We start from the raw sequence: 16,749 nt of genomic DNA on the forward strand, positions 1-16,749 counted from the left end.
TCGAACAATACTTAGGCAACACCCTAACCTACTGTCCAAGGGCCTAAACTATCCTCGAACCATGTTCGAACCACTAAAAAAATGTGAACCCATAGCCCATGAAATAACTTGCCCAAGGAGACGCATTTCGTCACATAAACGCTTCTAACGACTCCATGCTTAAACTGACTCGAACAGGACCCAAGCCAGACCATAGGATTGACCCGTAGACATCCCATGAGACCCTGGTCCTGCCCTTTCCAGCCCAGACCCACAGCCCAAGCCTCCAACAAGCCAAAACCGTGACAGCTCCTTCATGGGACTCAATCTGCACAGCTTTCGTATTTCTGGTTCTAGTGCTTTCTCTAGCAAACCAAGCCGTGAACCACCTTAACTAGGCTCATCATAGGAGCCTTATAGACTGCCTAAACCATAGCCAGGAGCCTCAACCCAGCCCCTGACTGAAACCATAAGCTCGAACCCTACAGCACCTAAATGTACCCCAACCTGCGCAGCTGTAGTGTTCTAGTTCCAGCGCTTTTCCTGGCCAGCCATAGCATGAACCACCACCACAAGACTCATCCTAGGACCCACCCCAAGACACGTCCCAGACCACAAGCCCTAGACCAGGCCCTCCACTGAACCCGACTCTCGGACAGCAACATCCCCTACACACATGCAAAAAGAATCGTACAATCCCTATTCGTTTCCAGCAGCTGTGTTGTTCCTCCAGGCCCTTTATAACCCTTACCAGTTCACTTAACCACGTCTAAACATATTCCAAATCATAGCCATACAGCAGCAACAACGTCCAGAGGGATCCAACCAAAGCACACGCCACAAAAATTTGGAAGAAAACGTGAATCATGCACTGGAATTTTTCATAAACGGTTTGCATAACATCTAGCATGTAACAAACGAATCTTCATGCATAATTATATAAAAATACATAATATAACAAGATCGATAGCGTAAAGAAGGATTAAAACATGCCTTTGAACCATCAAATTTCATTGCGGGGAAGTCGGTGGGCTATTAGAGCGACGTTTTGGTTGTTTATCTTGCGTAAAAATGGTGTGAACCAACTGCGTGTGGGTGAGTGATTGGTGATGATAGGACCAAGAAAAAGATTAAAAACCGAGACCCCTAAACACAAGAATTCACGACTGATATGTGTGTGTAAGGTGTGTGTGTTCTTGGTGTTGCGACTGTGTGCGTGATTTTACTCTTTTTTTTTTTAAATTAGGTTTAAATAAAAAGGCTTTAGTTTAGGGTTTAGATCATCAATAAACAATTAGATAAACACTATATAATTAAATTAAAATCTCACCCCTTAATTTAAAAGATTGACAGCCAAATTTTGAAAATTATTAATTTAAATCCTTGAAATGACAGCCAAATTTTGAAAATTATTAATTTAAAACCTTGAAATCCTGATATGCTTAAATACCAATTAAATAGATTATTAAGGCATAGAATTCATTATAAAATATTACACCCCAAGTTTAAGGATTAAATCCCTAAATTTTCAAAATTAACATTTTAAACGCTTAAAATCATATAAATCATCTAATGAATTAAATTAAGTTTTAAAATACTAAAATTCGTAAATCGTTTGAAATAAATAATTTTCTTGGCTAAAAATAAATAACATCTTATTAAATTACTTACATCGTCTCCGACCTCATTTCCCCGATCTCGCATCGAATATTCTCCTGAAAAGCTAAAACTCGAGAAAACATTTTAATTTGCATAAAAATAAACATATTGTCACGCTCCAGCCCAATTATGATATTGTCCGCTTTGGCCCGAGGCCTCACGGCTTTAAAACGCGTCACAATGTGCGGCGTCCACGCACACAGTTGGTATCAGAGCCAGAGTGTGTGGACGTCGCACATTGTGATGCGTTTTAAAGTCGTGAGACATCGGGCCAAAGCGGACAATATCACAATTGGGCTGGGCCGGAACACATATAAACATTTAGTATCAATTAAATCATTAACATGCACCATTTAACTCATTTTAAATTAATTAAATAAGTTTACAAATTAAACAATGCATGAGATTTACGTGTACCGGTTTTTGAACACTACAAATAAAATTATGAATAAAATAATTATAATTTTATTTTAAATATTTTAATATCAAAATAAATATATTTAATATATAATTACACATTTTTATTAATTATTAATAAGATAAAAATTGGTAATTAGTTTTCCATTGAAGAAAAAATAACATATTTTAATTTGTGATAATATTTTTTTCTTTAAATATTAGTACTATACATTTTGAAAATAATTTTATTATTAACTAATTTTTAAATTTTTTAATTTTGTATTTGAAAAAACATATAAAATAAATAAATTTGGTTGGACCCCGTTGGGTTCACGAGACGAGTCCAATGTTTGGAGGGGCGGGTCTTGAATTTGGCCAAACTCGTCTCGAACCCGACTCGTGGCCATCCCTAAACGTATAAGTTAAATGGGAAAAAAATATAGTTTTGAAGGTTTAATATCGATTAACCAAAAAATGGATACCACTTGGGCAAATCAAGTAATCGAGAGCCTAAAATTGAGTAAAATTTTAAACCATTGCAGGAAAAAATTTGACAGTGTGTATTAGTAATTGTAAGAAATCACACCAAACCACAACATAATTTGTCTCAACAACTAAAAATAACTGTTTAATGATTAATACATAAACCACTTGATAATACATCTCTCAATTACAATTACACAACCAACATCCAACTACTCTCAACGACATACAAGTTTTACACATATATAAGCAATAAAGTTTGATAGCCACACAGTGGTATTATCGATACAAAACAAAAATTAATCGCATAATCCCTCCAACCTTCAGTACTGGTTTATTCGTTGAACAACCTTTTATGTTTGTCAAGATATTAAAAAAATATGGTGTAGGATTTCGAAAATAAATACAAAAAAATGACTTAATTTTGATTGAATGAAACAATATAGTATTAATGTCTATGTAACTCAATGGCTCCAAATGATTAACATCAATTTAGAAGGGGGAAAAAAGGCATATCAAAAACACGAACTCATTATCAAAAACACAAGAGACGTGGACTCATCAAAATCACACAGTCACTCACAACTAAAGAAAATACTCGCACAGATCAAATGCATGGCATGTGAACAATATAGTCAAATTTGAAACATTAACTAAAAAAACACTTCAAATTCGAACGGATTAGACATGCAAAATGGTAGCTACATTTTTACTTTTGATTCTTGACTTTCTAAATTACTAAAAAAAGGATCACAAACGAATTAAGCCATGGACCTTCACTTGAATTGCCATTTTTGAAGGAAAATAAAAAGAGTAATGCATCGGGCGATGGAATTTTTTTGGGGAGGGGCCAATGGATTCGAGCTTTGGGAAGGGGCCATTGATTGGTTGTGTAGGATTTAATTATTTGGGTGGGAGATGTTTATATTTAATATTTATTTCTAAATAATATAAGGGTCAAAGAATAAAATGTAGTCAATAAGAAGTTGAAAATAAAATTTAGGCTTTGTCAGATATCAATTTACAAAAATATTACATAGAGGCTGAATCCGAACTGAAACATGAACAAAGAGATTTTTTTCTCAATTTTACCGTTTTATATTGGTGGCATTTCATTTTCACTATTTAATATTTGATACTTAATAATATATTGTATCATACACATAACTATTATTTATATATATACGAGTTGATCCGGGTTGGTTTACTTAAACTCGTTACACTCTTAACCTGTCTCATCAATAAAATAACTCCCCACCCCTCGTCTCCTCATACTCATCATCACCTGCATCGATCAAGTTTAATGAGTCTAAAGACTCAACATGTATAAACTGGAGATAACATGTAATACGTAATAAAACCACATGCAACTTAAAATTAGAGCGTACATACATAAACTTGAATGTAATAACATAAACATAGACGTGCCATCATCATAAAATTTTTCATAAACATGCTTGCATCATACTGAACCTGCATAAACTTCATCATTTTGCGCAGAGATATGTTTCAAAGCAAGTGACCCATACATAAATATGCCTGATCAGACTAAACCACAGTACTTGGCTGGCAGGAAAAATCCACTACCACATACATGAGATCCTCGGTCATGTTTACCAGGTGGATTGGTCCCTGGTCATGCTTTACCGCTTTCCAATCATAATCTAAACCCGATCATGCTTTATCGAGGTGGAGAGGTCCTCAGCCACGTTCACCGACTTCCAAACTCGTTCAATTGGTCACAAGATATTTAGCATACCAAAAAAATAAAACATTTTCCTTTGTACGTCGAACATACTTACATGGTGTTGATGGATTCGTTGGATCTCGCTTGGGGCACTGGTGCATATACTAACATGATTACATGCACTTAATTTTACCATAGCTTACACGTAATAGTCATACTCACCACCTGAAATGACAAATTTCTTATGACAATCTAAATCACTCGGGACTTGACCTCGTTTAATCATCGTACTAAACATGACATCAACCCCCGAAACCAATCCTAGAAATGATGTGTGAACATTTCCTAAAACATAGAAGACATGAGCCTAAAATAATGATTTAAAAGTCATGAACAAGCGCCTAGGCGCTGGAAAGCGCTGTGCTGCGGCACTGCCTAGTGCCTAGGCCGCTGCGGCGCCACAAAGGTAGCGCCATGACGCTAGAATTGCGCAGAACGGGCGCTGCGGCGCTCCCCGGTGAGCGCTGCGGCGCTAACTCTGCGCAAACTCGACCCCAAAGAACAATTTTTGATACAAAAACTATGCCACACCCAATCGACTCGAACCAACACTTCAAGACTCATCCTATGACACTATGGCAATGATTCAACTCACACAAACTCTCCGAAACAACGAAACACGACATTTAATGCAACACCATTCATGAACACGACATTTTGACACCAAAACGTTTCCTACGACTTCTAATGCAACAAATTGCCTATCGACACGAAACGAAGCACCAAAAATCGTCACATAATTCTTAATATACCTAAACACAGCAGCGATCACCCGTCGGTCCCCAACGAGGCCTGCAACAATAAAACTTCAAGAACACGTCAAGAACACATTTTCATAGAATCACCGTTTGAGCAGTCCCACGAAAACAATCATAACTCACTCGTTTCTTATCCAAAAATTTCGAATTTACTGTCAAATCGAAGTTATCGAAAAGTACTACTTTTATATGTTGAAAACTTTTCCAGAAAATCAACCAAATTTTAGTAGTAAACGAAATGACAGCAGACACGTTTTCCGATCTAAAAATTTTGATCCAAAAATCATTTCAAACGTCTCAAACTTTTCACAACATACATGGATTTTTACGCATAATAAACATCACAACAAATAATATAACGAGATCGATGCAGAAACAATATATTATACATGTCTTGATCTTTAAAAATGCTTGAAACGATGATACCGAAGCGGAACGAGTGCGAGGATTGATCCAGGACGAACATGGCACGATTTCTGCTGATAAAATCGAAGAGTTCTTGCCGAAATTTTGAAGGGAGGGGGCGGCTGCTGTGGGTTCTTAGAACCCTAAGTTTTCCTCTATTTGAAAATGTGATGGAATGAAATGTGTGTGTCTAACGAGTGTGTGTGGAGGTGCGTGTGTGCGTGTGTTTCGATTAAGTTCAGGGAAAAATATGCTTAATTAAACAATTAACATACTAATTAAAAATTGCTAACCCACTTTAACTTTACTAACAATCCCATATTAAAATTTTAAAATACACAATTGATAAACTTTAAAAGTTTTAAAATCTTAAAATCACATAATAATAAATTAGGCTTTTAAAAATGCTAAAAATTAAATAAATCATTTAAAATTTCCCATTCCTATCTTAAAATAATATACCACATTTTAAAATCGCCAAAATCGTCGTCGGTCTCCTTTCCTCGATCCCGCTTCGAATAATCGCATGAAACATGAAACTCAAGAAAATATTTTTAACTTACATCACATAAACATAAATAATTTAAAAATAATGCAAATTCATAAATCATGATCTCTAAAATCATTTAAAAATCATTTTAAACTTAATTAAATAATTTAACAATTAAATAAATACATGAGTTTTACGTGTACTGATTTTAGGCTCTACACATCAAGACTCACGAATTATCGAACAATTTATTTTGAGCTCGAGTTCACCAAAAAAAATAAAAAAATTTGAATGTAATCAAATATTTTTAGATTTGACTAAAAAAATTCGCAAACCTTACTCAACAACTTAACCAGAAGTAACAATCCCTTAAAACTAATCATAAATTATAACTACGTTTATTACATCACATTTATTCAGTCTTGGGATCCTAGAAAAACCAAGTCTGTATAGAAGAAGAAGAGTCCCTCGTCGATAAATTCGCCTCGGCCCCGCCCGCCCAAACGAATCACAATTTGAATTCAATTTGATTTCTGTCGCTTTCCCCACTTGTAGCTGTCTTTCTTCCCCCAAATCAAATAAATCTAAGCTCAATTCCAAGCCCAGATCCAATTTGGTTCGACCCCTTTGACCCACTACTTCTCCCATGTCAAACGCCGATTCCACCTCCTCCACTCCTCCTCCAGCCGGGCCTCTGTCAGCTGTAGGTGACATAATTTTATTGATTTGATTATGCTCTCTGAGTTTTTTTTTTTTTTTAAATTTTTTTTGATTGTTTTGTTAGAAAAAAGAGAATGTGATTCCAATTAGCCCCAAGATTGCGGTACTATTTGATTTCAATGTCCTATTTATTTGATAAATAATTATCTCATTTTCTCCGACTGGAAAGAGTCACGATTTGTGCCTATGGGTTTTGCAGGAACTGGCTGAATCCAGGCAGGAGCTTATGAATAGAATACAGACTTTGAAACAGGCGAGTTTTCACTCTTAAGATTAGTTTTGTTTGTTGAAGTACGTTTTCTTAGCCCAGGCATGGAGATTTAGCTGCATGTATTCTTTGTAAATTGATTTTGCTGCATTTGCCCGTCTGAAATCTTGGATTATCGGTTGCCTGTGTTTGAGTCTTGGATAATTGATTGATTGTATAATAGATTCCTGTGTGTAAGAAGTTAATCCTTTTTCGTACCTAATGGTCTAATAGTAGAAAGATTTAGAAACTCCAGGCAAATATGAGATTTTACTTTGATGTGACCATGGCTCCCGGGCGCTTTCAACATACAAAATGGCATTTAAATAACGAGTTCAATTGACTTAAAAGAAGAGGCTCGTTCAAGCCCCAACTTTTGTACTTTCCAAGTTTGACTTAGGACATCGTTTTGTGGGCAGAAAATATTCTACTTCTGAATAACGAGTTCGATTGTCTGCAATTCTTTCCATATATTAGTTGATTTCTGTTGTTACTTTTCAAATAACTAGGATCTACAAAATTGGCGGTTGAAGATGGACACTCAGGTTAAGGTCTACCGCTCTGTAAGTGCTTTTGTTTTGTTAAATACATAGCTGTTTGTGAGAATTACTCATTAATATGGAAACTTGGGTTTGCTTCATTTTTAAGGTCCAATCTGTGTGTTAATGTGATTAGTGTATTTGGTAATGCAGTTCACAAAGAAAGTTGAGCATTTGGCATAATTGGCCTTTCACCACTAATACTGCATAATTAATTAAAATTTTAAAAGATGTTCACTTAATCAAAAACCTTTAGCCCAAAGAAGATTCTAACTCAAGGAACTAGGGGAGTATTATTGAAATCTCTGGCATATCAAACGGATGCAGAAAAGTGAAATTGGACCATATAATAGTTCCCAGAAGATTGACTCCATCAAGGTAGACAGTAATATATTTTTCGATTGATTCCTAGTGACCTAAGAGCGGTTTAAATTTGTGCCATATGTAATCCAAACCTTACAAGATAAAGACAAGCAGGGTTGCCTTTTGTTTCACAGGTCTAAGCGAATTTGATGATTTTATCTTACCATGCTATATATTTCTGCTTCCTTGCTTTCTTCAGGAGCTATCAGAGCTTAAAAATTCCATATATTCTGAAGTGGAGCAACTACGATCAGTTAGCGGCCTTCCCAAAATTTCATGTTTCTCTTTGTTTTGTGCTTTTATACCTTCACAAAATTTTCGTTTGTTCAACTAATATAGGAATTTAAAGAGCTGAGAAGCACTCTTCAGCAGCAACAAGAAGATGTTACAGCCAGTCTAAAAAATTTAGGGGTCAGTGTCTAAAACACAAAAAAGACTTGATTATTAATGAATTTCTCTAGGATCACATTATTTTGAATCTTTTGTAGCTGCAAGATGTTTCTGCAGAAGCCAAAGAGGGTTTAACAAATATGGAAAACGGTGATGATACAACTCAAGATTCGTCAAAAGATGACAATGGTAAGGAAATGCGTGGATAGATTGAAATATTTATGCATTTCTGTACCCTATGATATGCTACTTCGTTAAAGTGAGGTGAAACTCACAAGTATTTAGAATGAAACTCTTATCTTATAATGCATAATTATTAAGCTGGGATGCCCGGAAAGGACTCAAGGAAGGTCACTAGTTGCTGAGCTTCTTAGTTTTATACTTTTTCTGTAGAGAGATTTTGGTTCTGGAAATAAGTTGACTTTTTAAAAGTGTGCGCAGCCATTGGACTCTCAAATTCGATTTTTTCTTATGGTTTTTGCATTATAATATATTAGAAATTAATTATTGCAGTCAAGCAAACTGGTGCATAAAAAAATATCAGTAGGGAGTTTTTGGTTTAAATAACATCTGACTGACCATTCAACCTCAAAATTTGAAAGGTATTGGAGAAGGGTTGGTGGAATTTCAAAAATTTCAGTTTGGATGATTGCTTTGTCTCCCACGAGCAACAATTTTCAAATTTTGTATTTTTTCAAAATTTCAAGAAAACAAATGAGAATAGAATATGAAAAATCAAATTAAATCAAAACAAATCAACAAACAAAAACAGAAGCTACATCAACACTTTGTAGTGATTAGTAGACAGTAGTAAATATCATGCGAGATGTGGAACATTTGATAAACCAGCACTATGTGATGTACAGTTGATGTATGTGTGGTCCAACACGACTGCTGCAAGCACTAAAGAAGATTTTAAACCTTCAAAGAAGGCAGAAAAAGAATTCATCAAATGTATGAGTTGTGCAGCTATTCATATACACATCGACGCCTTTGAGGCTCGCTTGCTCGTGCCTAGGACAATGACGATAACTGTAACATCATCATGATATTTCCGTCTCCTTCCAGCTGGTATCCTCAAGAGCTCTTCCATACTGAAGCCTGACATAAACCGAAGGAAATAATCAGAAATTAAAGAAGATTTTAAACCTTTAAAGATGCAGGAAAAAAGTAGTCCTATTGTCAACCCTAGAAAATTTAGTAGCATACCTGCTAAACCTGCTGCCCTTGCAGCGAGTTGCTCGACCAGAAATTTTGCTGGATCACCAGAAGGATTTCGCAAAATATAGGAATGCACTAGCTTTACAACTTCATTATTACTAAAGAAATCGAATAATCCATCACTTCCTAATACAACGAAGTGATCAGAACTTGAGACCTCGTGAATTCTGAGCGATGGTTGCAAGGATACGTATGGAGGACTTGTGAGATTACGTACTTGAAGAATTCCCATCAAAGCATCATTCATGTTTTTCTGTGTAACACAAGTAGAATAGTTTAGATCAATACTGGTTATAGAAGCCAGAAGGGTATCCTAGGTTTTGTTGAATCAAGATCTGGAATTACTAAATTTGAATCATGCATGCAATTGTAAGCCTGACAGATCAATCTCAAATAAATCGTCGCACCTTTTTAAGGTAACCAACTCCAAAAGCCCTCGTGACCTTCAACTTCCCTTTGACTTTACCAGCCACAATCGTGCAAGGGTCGTCGGGATGGTTGTTTAGAAGCCGTGCTTTCTCAACTTCATTGTCGACATTATGAATATCAGTGAGCGGAATGGCTTGCAGCCCTTTGTTATCCTTCATGTTGACACCTTCAGTATACGTGGCCAATACAGCTCGACTATCACCTATATTGAGCAAGTACAAATCCTTCCCATAGAGTAACACTATTAAAACACAAGATCCTATGGATACTAAATCCGGACGGTCTTCCATTTCTTGTTCAACCATGCGTAAAAATTCATCCTCTGCTTGGGTTAGAGCATGTTGAAGGCAATTGAGAACTTTTTGCTTGAACAAATCCGATGATTGGTTCCACGAGCCACAAGACTTGACTAAGTCCTGCTCAAGTTCCAAGTCTGCTAGGTTGAGATGATATGCAATAGTTTCATACAAAGTTCCGGCAAGAAAATCCGCTGCATCTCTACCATTGAATCCATCATAAATGGCACAGAAAACCCAACCGTTCTCCTCGCTACAAACTGCCTGAACTCGATCTTCACCAGCCGCCCCACCAGCCACTTGTACTTCCATTGTACCAAGAAAGTTTTGAGATTTTGGTGAAAATGAATCATAATCAAGTGCTTCGCTTGGAGAGGATGGACTAAAACTCAAGTTTGACATGCTACTTGGAAGAGAAGATGGCAAAAAGTCCATCTTATTTAGAGATGGTGAAGAGGGAATCCTACGGAATGAATTAGGAGAATCCAATGTTGGAAGTATTTCAGCACTAATAAACCCATTGCACATATTTGTATTAGCTAATGTAGCATTGGCACTCAATGCTGCACCGGAGAGACAAGAGAAGGAGCTGCTAGCTCTTCGGAGTTTAACCTTAGATGGGATATCCATAGATTTTGATCTGTCACAACAATCATCTTTATTGGAATTGCAATGATACCCGAAACTAACCTTGATTTCTCCTGAATCATGCATGGTTTCCTCGTGAATCATTACACTTGAGGGAAAACCAGGAAAAAAAACTCAATCAAGTAGTTTTTTTCCTGCTTGAACAAAATACAAATACAATAAGAATTTGTATGCAAATTATATTGGATGTCGACAACAAACAATAAACGTATAATTCGATAAGGTACATGTCGTAGAATTAACTCAAATGCTTTGTATTCGTCAGTCATATCCGCTGAGTGATCTCTGTTTTATACATAGATACAGAATTAAACAATCTCGGGTACATGTGATGATGTTGCTAATGAAGAGAACGAACTAGACCACATCGTCCTGTCATGGTTATTCATAGAGTCGGTGGAAAATCTAGATAATAAACCAAATTTATATACTAATCTCAATATGAGGATCAAATCAGATCATAAAACCTAAATACAAGCAACCCCAAGAAATACAATCTACCATATTTTGGCGAGAAGTGAAAAATGAAAAACCCATTAATATGCCAACTCACGTGAATTTCAAAAAACATGCAAATCCTGGGGAAGAAGCTAAATACACATACAAAGAAAAGAATTTAACAATATTCAAATGCTCCACGCGTAATGTCACGTCAAGAAACCAAACGTTTAAGAAAATCCCAAACTCACCTTGATCAGAACCAAGAATACCAAAAGCTTGAAACCTGAGATCTGATATCATTCAGAATACACACTTATATAGGGTCAAGAAAACGAAAGATAGTCGTGAGTCTTTGTATGTGCAGACACTGTGCAACACACACGGATTAACGTAAGTAGAAGCTAAAGCCTATTCAGATGTAAGGAAGGATCTTGGAGAAATGCGACAGGTGGATGGTGTGGAGGGGGTCTGCTAAACGCAGTAAAATTTAATGGGTTGAGAATTAATGGCTGGAAAGTGGTCAAAATGTCGTCAGATTCACCAATACCGGTGATTTTGATGAAGTTGGCAGTTTTTTTGGGTGCAGGAAAAAAGAAAGCGGCCGCCTATTGTTTTGTTCCCTTTGAACTCTGACCCGAAATCTTTTCTTTTGGGTGAGATGCGTGTGGTATTCTCCACTCTTTATTATTTTCTGCTTTATTCTATTCCAAGTGTTGGAGATTGAATTTGCTTATAGTTTGAAAGATTTAAATGAAGAAAAACACTAAATAAATCCAAAAGAATGCAATTTTTTTAACCAAAAAATATAATTTTTAAAAACATTTTTTTAAAATCAATATTTTGATTCTCCGACCAAATACAATGTAAACAGAGTCATAAAAATGGGTCAGAGACTCAAAAGTATTCAGTCAGCCAAGAATATGTGATTTTGGTACAAGTTTTTAATATACATTTCAAGCACTTTATATGACTTGACTGCATTAATAAGTACAAGTAAATGTTGGTTGCTTCTAATCAACGGCAAATTATCCAAAAATTCCTCCTACCAATCCGAACTTTGCATTCGGCCCCAACTAAAAATATATTTATTATCACTCCAAGACAAAATCAATATCTTTGTGTTAACTCCCTAATGAAGAGAAAAATACTCAATTGCCCTCATTTTTAAGTAAAACCCAGTAATACCCCTATATTTATTATAATATCATATCTATTATTATCTCTCTCATCATTTCCCAACAATCCATTTCGACGAGTGAAAGAAGAATGAGACGAAGAAGAATGAATTTTTCGATTGAGACGCATGAAAAAGGGAAAAAAAGTTGAGAAATCGGTAGAAGATACAACGAAGAAGAAACGCCAAACAACTATAAATAAGAAGAAATCGAAGAAAGGTACGAAGGAGAACCCAATTTTCCTCGATTTCTATGGTTTGACATTTGTTTAATTTTTTTGGGGTTTTGAAACTGTTATTGTTTGTTATAAGCTATTGGCAACCGATTTCCCCTAAATTCTTGGGTTTGTTCTTGGTATTGCTTTTGAATCGATTGTTTAGTTTTACGGAAATGAATTTTTGAAACTTTGCCGAAATTCAGAAATTAGGTTTAGTGTTTGATTTTGAGGCAATTATTCCAAATTTCTTGTGTTTTGTACAATTAAATCCAATATCAAACGAGCTTGCCGGCGGACCCATTCTTGGCCACTCTCCCCTTCACCGGCGGAGCTAAGAAGGGGGTGAGTATTTATTATTTAATTTTTTGAGCGGCTAATAGTGACCATGGTATTAGAAAATTAGTGTTCTTTTCGACATTGGTTTTGTAGTGGTGAAAAGCAAACTCAATGAGTTCAAAATCAAAACGATTTTTATTAATAGCACAATCAACATTTGGAATGCAGAATCCATATTTTTTCTAGTATATATGATGTGCCAAAATAATACCATGGCTGGCTTTGTAGATGGAAGACAATTGTGTAATGTTAAATTTTTTGTTGCATATTTATACAGTTAGGTTCTTTTTTTTCCGTAGTTGTGTTTATACTAATTATTTGTATAACTTTGTTTCTGGTTTTTGATATAGAAAATGTTGTAGAAGACAAACCAGTTAATGATTATGATGAGAAGAAGAAGATTGCGAATCAATATTTTTCACGATGTTCCCCTCCTTATTTTAGAACTGTTATGGGAGAAATGAAGTCAATCCTAGGCGAGCAGCAGAGTAGTCAGATAAATGATACTCCTTTTGCTAAATGGATTGATATGCCAGTTCTTGCGATTAGTAGTGGCCGGATTGATTATTTTCTAAACATATTTCAGGCTAATTCATGTTCTTTTGTTGTTGGTGATGACATTATAATCCCTTTCAAGTCAGCTGATTTATCTATTGTTATCGGCCTACATCATAGTGGTCAACCAACTGACTAGGACCTGAAACTGGACTTCATATTTTTGATGCGTCATTTTGACGTGAAGGTCACCAATGCCAACCGAAAAGCTATTTATGAAAAACTACTTTTACTTGCAAGAAGTGATGAAGAGAGCGCCGTTGGTGATTTTGTTAGAGTTTTTATTTTGTTCATTTTTAACTGCATAATATTCCCCACTAGTAATTATATCAGTCCTGACTTTATATTTCCTTATCTCGATGATCTTACAATATTTTTTAAATATGCCTGGGGAGATGCTGCATTCCGATTTTTGTACCGAGAAATATGACAAATCGGAAGAAAGCTTTATGTTGATGGATGCACAGTTGGATTGATGGTTAGTATGTACCTTTAATAATTATGATCTTAGTATGTTTTCAGTAACTTTTAGTTATTTTTTTTGGTTTTAGGCTTGGTTGTATGAGACTGTCCCAGTTTTAGGAGTATTACGTGATTTAAATATTTACCCTCAGTTGTTTGGGTGGGGAAGAAGCAAGATCCCACTTAATGTACTTGACACTGAATCATTATTAAAACGCATTGATTCAACTCAGGTATTTGGATTATTTCAATTTATTAAGTAGTTGTGTAAATTTTACGGTTGGTCTGTTTGACATTTTATTTTTTACTTGTGAGTAGATTCTGTCGATACATCCATTTTGTGAGGAGGAGAATTTTTGTTGGACATAAAACGTGTTTTAAAGCAAGAAAATGGTAGATCTGAAGCAAAAAGATTTGAGAAAATTGTCATGAAACAAATGGATGAGATAAAGATGTTGAAAAAGAGGTGTGTTGAATTACATGGTGGAAATGTGAGACGTAGAATTAAGGGAAAACAGTTTGTGAGCGAAAAATGTGACAATATTGTTGAAGATTAGGAGAATGTTGATAAAACCAAGAAAGTTACTTTTGAGTTAGCAAATGATGCAGCCTCTGATTATGATGATTTTGTAGATGTAATGGTACAAGAAGTTATTTCTGATCTGGCGAAAGAAAACAAAGAATTAGAGGGATCTCTTTCTTTGAATGCTTTAATTGATGAGATGGAAATTGGTACCGAGAGTAATGGATTGAATTATAATAGTGATGATGTTTTAAAAGAATAAAACAATTATGTGTTAGAAAGTGACTCTAGAAATAGATCAGGTGGTGAGAGCAATGGTGGTGCTGTTGATGGTACTTCAGAAGTAGAAAAGCGTACTGTTTTTCAATCTTCAATTGTGGACAATGTAAGGACTAGGGTTGATCGTGTGAAGCAAAAAAAAAAGGTCCATGTTTGTGACCCCGCCTAGCTCAACACCAAGACGTAAGAGGAAGGTGACAAAACAGGTAAATGGAGCATACTTTAATCTCATACTACTGATTATTTAAGGTTTAATTTATGTTTTGTTTTGTTTTATATTATTGTTAATGATGTTTGGATTTGCTATTATTGCTATTATATTACAAAATATATCGCCACTTTTGGATAGGAATTTGTAGATGTTGAGAAAAAAGGCAATACTCATGGCAAAGTTTCCATGAATGAATTCAAAGGTAGATCCGATTTTTGTGGACATGAAGAAGCCGTTGATGAAGAGAGGAAATTGTTGACAAACTTTCTTTCTAGGAAAGAATTGGAGTATGTTGATCTTCCATATGTTTCTTCTTCTTATTTTCGTAGTAATGTTTCATAATTTTTTTTTAATGGAATTGAATTTTCTATTATTGTAGTGTTGTCATTTGGCAAGATAAGTTCATGAGGTTAATTAGACCGATATTCTGTCATTTTCTGTTTGGTGATCCTGTTGCGTCAGAGATAATTAATGTTTACATGAGAATTATGCAAAAGCAAAGTTTCGAGCATGGATTTGAAATTTATTGCATGGAGACGATTGTGCAGGTTTGTAGCAGTTTGAAAGTTTTGGTCATTATTTTTTTTTGTTTTTCGGATGAAGATACATTTATATATGTTGTCTTGAATTTGTAAGACGAAGTGGTTACGAAGTTGCAAGAATATGGGAAAAGAAGGATTGTACATCAGAATGATTATGGAGCTTTTCTTGCAAAGATGACATCTTTCACGATGGGTAAACTACATGAACTGGGTGAAAATGTATTTAGAAGATGCAGATATAAAATTTTCCCCATGAATGATAGATGACGTTGGTTTTTGTTGGTTTACAAACGAGATGAAGGGATGTTTGAACTGTGGAACTCCATGTATAGTCCATTCGCAGTTCTGACAGCAAAAGTTTATGTAAGTTTAACCATAATATATTTAAATACAATTTAAGATTGAAGTATGAAAGTACTGTTTTGTGCAGACAAAGTTTTTGGCCGGTGCCATATGTCACTTATCAGGATTCGACATAGTTAGTGATCCAATGTTAAGAGAACCTTGTCTTCAACAAGGTGCGACCCTCGATTGTGGTGTTTATACATGCATGTGGTTGGAGTGTCTAGCCCGTGACACGGATGACATCTGGACCTATGCAGCAGATGTGAAGATGTACACTTATCGAGCTCGTATGGTAGCCACAATATTATCTGATGAAAATGGACTGTCAAGTTTGAGTAATTAATAATTTGCATTATGCTTATGGTTAAGAAGTTGTAGTAGTATTGGAGTTTGAACATTGCAAGTGTATGTCTTTTTGTTGGTTTAAATTATGTAATGAAGACTAACAAATGATTGTTGCTATGTCTTTATTTATTTTTAATCTTGGTTTATCGGTACGTAATCCTTGTGAATAAGCTATATCTGTACATGAATTGAATATAATAGTTTACTAACTGAGCACAAAGTACACATGCCTTGAGTACACTTTATCTTTGATCGAGCACCACGTAAAGTATGTCATATAATCATGCTAATAAACTCAAGTCAATGTTGAATATCACTTGACTTATTAGAACTTTATGAAAATTTATTTTTAATATCAATCTAGCACACAATACACATGAATCGAGTACGATATGTATTCGATCGATCACCACATAAAGTTTGTCATATAATTATGCTAAGACACACTTCATTTCTGGATGAAGTTATAGTGTGGCAATGTCGACGTACAAAACAAGTCAGATTGAGTATAGTAAATTACCAATCGAGCACACAATACACATGAA

The 16,749-nt window shown here is 35.3% G+C and overlaps 2 protein-coding genes and 1 long non-coding RNA gene across 8 annotated transcripts; 2 read left to right on the plus strand and 1 right to left on the minus strand.

Annotated features, from left to right (window-relative positions):
• Positions 1 to 6,329: 6,329 nt before the first annotated feature.
• LOC142547795 (uncharacterized) lies at positions 6,330 to 8,639 on the plus strand. 2 transcript variants are annotated; one of them, XM_075656255.1, is made up of 7 exons: positions 6,330 to 6,623; positions 6,705 to 6,743; positions 6,840 to 6,893; positions 7,397 to 7,432; positions 7,989 to 8,042; positions 8,129 to 8,200; positions 8,278 to 8,639. In XM_075656255.1, exons 1-7 carry the CDS (start codon positions 6,567 to 6,569, stop codon positions 8,386 to 8,388), a joined length of 423 nt encoding a protein of 140 aa, XP_075512370.1. In that variant the 5' UTR covers positions 6,330 to 6,566; the 3' UTR covers positions 8,389 to 8,639. The 2 variants fall into 2 exon arrangements, with proteins under 2 accessions (XP_075512370.1, XP_075512369.1); XM_075656254.1 differs by having other exon boundaries at positions 6,332 to 6,623; positions 7,397 to 7,450.
• A 295-nt stretch (positions 8,640 to 8,934) lies between these two features.
• Positions 8,935 to 11,884, minus strand: LOC142547794 (putative protein phosphatase 2C 40). Of its 3 annotated transcripts, none has more exons than XM_075656253.1 (4): positions 11,463 to 11,884; positions 9,808 to 10,861; positions 9,389 to 9,653; positions 8,935 to 9,280 (listed from the first exon to the last, which is right to left on the minus strand). In XM_075656253.1, exons 2-4 carry the CDS (start codon positions 10,855 to 10,857, stop codon positions 9,153 to 9,155), a joined length of 1,443 nt encoding a protein of 480 aa, XP_075512368.1. In that variant the 5' UTR covers positions 10,858 to 10,861; positions 11,463 to 11,884; the 3' UTR covers positions 8,935 to 9,152. The 3 variants fall into 3 exon arrangements, with proteins under 3 accessions (XP_075512368.1, XP_075512366.1, XP_075512367.1); XM_075656251.1 differs by having other exon boundaries at positions 9,808 to 10,907; positions 11,463 to 11,883; XM_075656252.1 differs by having other exon boundaries at positions 9,808 to 10,910; positions 11,463 to 11,883.
• Positions 11,885 to 12,462: 578 nt separating this feature from the next.
• LOC142545053 (uncharacterized) lies at positions 12,463 to 16,304 on the plus strand. Of its 3 annotated transcripts, none has more exons than XR_012820206.1 (6): positions 12,463 to 12,608; positions 13,293 to 13,975; positions 14,049 to 14,192; positions 14,278 to 14,967; positions 15,111 to 15,877; positions 15,945 to 16,304. It is a non-coding gene; the product is annotated as an uncharacterized LOC142545053 (long non-coding RNA). The 3 variants fall into 3 exon arrangements; XR_012820207.1 differs by lacking the exon at positions 12,463 to 12,608 and having other exon boundaries at positions 13,062 to 13,975; positions 15,111 to 15,259; positions 15,352 to 15,877; XR_012820205.1 differs by lacking the exon at positions 12,463 to 12,608 and having other exon boundaries at positions 13,062 to 13,975.
• The last annotated feature ends 445 nt before the right edge of the window (positions 16,305 to 16,749 follow it).

The sequence above is a fragment of the Primulina tabacum genome, chromosome 5 (genome assembly GCF_025594145.1).
Source record: "Primulina tabacum isolate GXHZ01 chromosome 5, ASM2559414v2, whole genome shotgun sequence".
NCBI classification, from domain to species: Eukaryota; Viridiplantae; Streptophyta; class Magnoliopsida; order Lamiales; family Gesneriaceae; genus Primulina; species Primulina tabacum.

Bases quoted from the DNA above. Each gene is read 5' to 3' on its own strand.
- LOC142547795 (XM_075656254.1), top strand. From the start codon at position 6,567: ATGTCAAACGCCGATTCCACCTCCTCCACTCCTCCTCCAGCCGGGCCT. The intron at 6,624-6,704 runs GTAGGTGACATA...TTGTTTTGTTAG, and splicing joins CAGCCGGGCCTCTGTCAGCT to AAAAAAGAGAATGTGATTCC. The intron at 8,201-8,277 runs GTCAGTGTCTAA...AATCTTTTGTAG, and splicing joins CCAGTCTAAAAAATTTAGGG to CTGCAAGATGTTTCTGCAGA.
- LOC142547794 (XM_075656253.1), bottom strand. From the start codon at position 10,857: ATGATTCACGAGGAAACCATGCATGATTCAGGAGAAATCAAGGTTAGT. The intron at 9,654-9,807 runs GTGCGACGATTT...TGTGTTACACAG, and splicing joins GAGTTGGTTACCTTAAAAAG to AAAAACATGAATGATGCTTT. The intron at 9,281-9,388 runs GTATGCTACTAA...GGTTTATGTCAG, and splicing joins AAGGGCAGCAGGTTTAGCAG to GCTTCAGTATGGAAGAGCTC.